Genomic DNA, 2,080 nt, shown 5'->3' with positions numbered 1-2,080 from the left:
TACCATTGTGCTGAGGGTGGAGGAGTCCTCTGAGCGCACCGGCAGCACGGGGGCCCTCTTGAGGGGACGTCGGGTCTCGTCCCGATTCTGCCACACATAGTGGGCCAGGTAAGCCACCACCAGCGCCAGCCAGCCCCCCATGGTGACCAGCAGGGCCACATCTGTGCTCCGCCGGGCCCCGCCCCGCCCCATCCCACACAGCTCTTCCTCCCCTGCCAGCAGCAGAAACTCCTGCCCCACGAGGTCTGGTCGGGCTCCAGGGCCACACACGATGCCTGTCCCAGTGCCCGGTGCCAGCCTCACCTGTCTGAGAACCTCCTGGAGGGCACAGTCGCAGCGCCACGGGTTAGCAGACAGGTTCACTTGGATCTGCAGCCCCACAAAGGCCTCCACGGGCACTGAAGCCAGCTGGTTGGCAGAGAGGTCGAGGTGCCGCAGCGTGCCCGCCAGGCCTTGGAAAGCAGCCCCTGAGAGGTGGGCAAGGACATTATGGGACAGATCCAGCTCCTCCAGAACAGGCAGGTGCTGGAAGGCACCAGCTGGCACCGATGCTAGCCGGTTGGCATCCAGGTAGAGCTTGCGGGTGTCGTTGGGAATGCCAGTGGGCACGGCAGTCAGGCCTGCCTGGCTGCAGCGGAATGTCCGCTCACCAGCTTCCTCCGCCATGTAGCAGCCCTGGGGAGGTACCTGGGGGCTGGGCATGGTACCCCCTGTGCCCATCACCAGCAGCAGGGACAGGAGGTGACTGGCTGGTGTGAGCATGGCCACCGATTGGCATAGTCCTGGAATGGAGTAGGATCTGGGGAAGAGAAAGTCCCGTAAAGGAAAGTGAGTCAAGGGAATTCCATTTCCCAGGGCCAGCTCTCTTCCTGGGGACCCCCTGTGGAGTCTCTTTGAATTGGGGACCTTCCTTTGGGGATCTCGAAGGACTGGCGATGTTTTGCTTTCTCTTTGGGGTTTAGGGCTCCTCATTCAGGCCCTTTGGGTAGGAAGTCCCCTGGGCCTGAGACTCTTCTAGAGTCTTTGGTTCTGGAGGGCTAATCTATGAAGTCTCTTGGGCCAAGGCCCTGTTGTCATTCTGGGTCTGGGGGCTTCCAAGTTTCTGCTTCTGCCCATGTATGGATTTTCCTCAGTGGAATAGTCTTTTTCCACCAACTTACCTGGTGGCTGCCAGGCGGGCCAGGTAGGCACCAGAAGGCCAGTTGGCACTAGAGCGAAGGATACAAATAGGACAGGTCAGTCATAGGACTTCAGGGCATCCAGCTACACGAGATGACTAAGGGCCCACCTCAGTGCCCATCTACCCCTTTTCCTGGAGCATCCACCCCTCTGCCTGCTCCAGCTTTGTCTCCTCTACGCACCCCTTTCTGCCCTGTCCCCTTTCTCCTCTAAGCCTCTCACCTCTGTTGGGGGGAGAGCCTTCTCCTGGGCTGCCCCCCTCCCGGAAGTAGCCTCCCTGCTGCTCCGCTCTGGAGGCCCGCTTCCTTCTCCAGAAGTCCTGCTTGCTCATAGCTGCTGGAAGTTGGGGGCTGGGACCCAAGAGTGTTGGGTTTCCTGGCATGTGACTCCGGGCCCCAGGTATCAGATACCTGAGCCATGGCCTGGCTAGACGATGCCAAGAGAGGGCAGATCCTGGACCCTGATGAACTCTGCCTGGGGAGACCAGGCGCCATTTCCATTCCCTGCCTCGGGCTCCCCTCCCAAGGCCTGCTGCTGTCATCTTCCATCCCTCCTCTCTCAGCCGGGGAGGAGACCCTTCCGTTGCCCAGAGCTTGGCCCAGCAGAAGGATCCTCGCTTGACAGACCTGCGGGCAAAACTGGGTGGGCTCAATCTCACATCCATTGCCTCCAGCTCCCCCCAAACCCATCCCTCCCCCCACTCTCCGTCTCTGCCCTGCTACTGCACCCTGTAGCAAACTTGTCTCAGCCCTTTCCCTGGAAAACTTGACTCACCCTGGAGGACTTCGTTTTCTGCTCCTCACAGGGTGCCCAGCCCTCTCACCTGGGAAGGAGCACTGTGGTTCGATTTTAGCTTGTTCTCTGCACTGTTGGTAGATGGCCCCTCTGGCAGTTGGAAGGG

The 2,080-nt window shown here is 60.4% G+C and overlaps 1 protein-coding gene across 1 annotated transcript in view; it reads right to left on the bottom strand.

The window, feature by feature from the left end:
• Positions 1–1,510, bottom strand: part of LRRC3C (leucine rich repeat containing 3C) — a 1,710-nt gene extending 200 nt beyond the window's left edge. The window contains exons 1-3 of the mRNA XM_015570797.1: positions 1,402–1,510; positions 1,161–1,212; positions 4–799 (exon numbers count right to left, since the gene is read on the bottom strand). Of these exons, the coding sequence (XP_015426283.1) occupies positions 4–799; positions 1,161–1,212; positions 1,402–1,510 (957 nt within the window). The remainder of the gene's footprint in view (positions 1–3; positions 800–1,160; positions 1,213–1,401) is intronic.
• Positions 1,511–2,080: the final 570 nt, after the last annotated feature.

This window comes from Myotis davidii, unplaced genomic scaffold (assembly GCF_000327345.1).
Source record: "Myotis davidii unplaced genomic scaffold, ASM32734v1 scaffold327, whole genome shotgun sequence".
Lineage (NCBI taxonomy): Eukaryota > Metazoa > Chordata > Mammalia > Chiroptera > Vespertilionidae > Myotis > Myotis davidii.
Note: the sequence above shows the minus strand (reverse complement) of the source record. Positions and strands in the feature narration are given on the sequence as shown.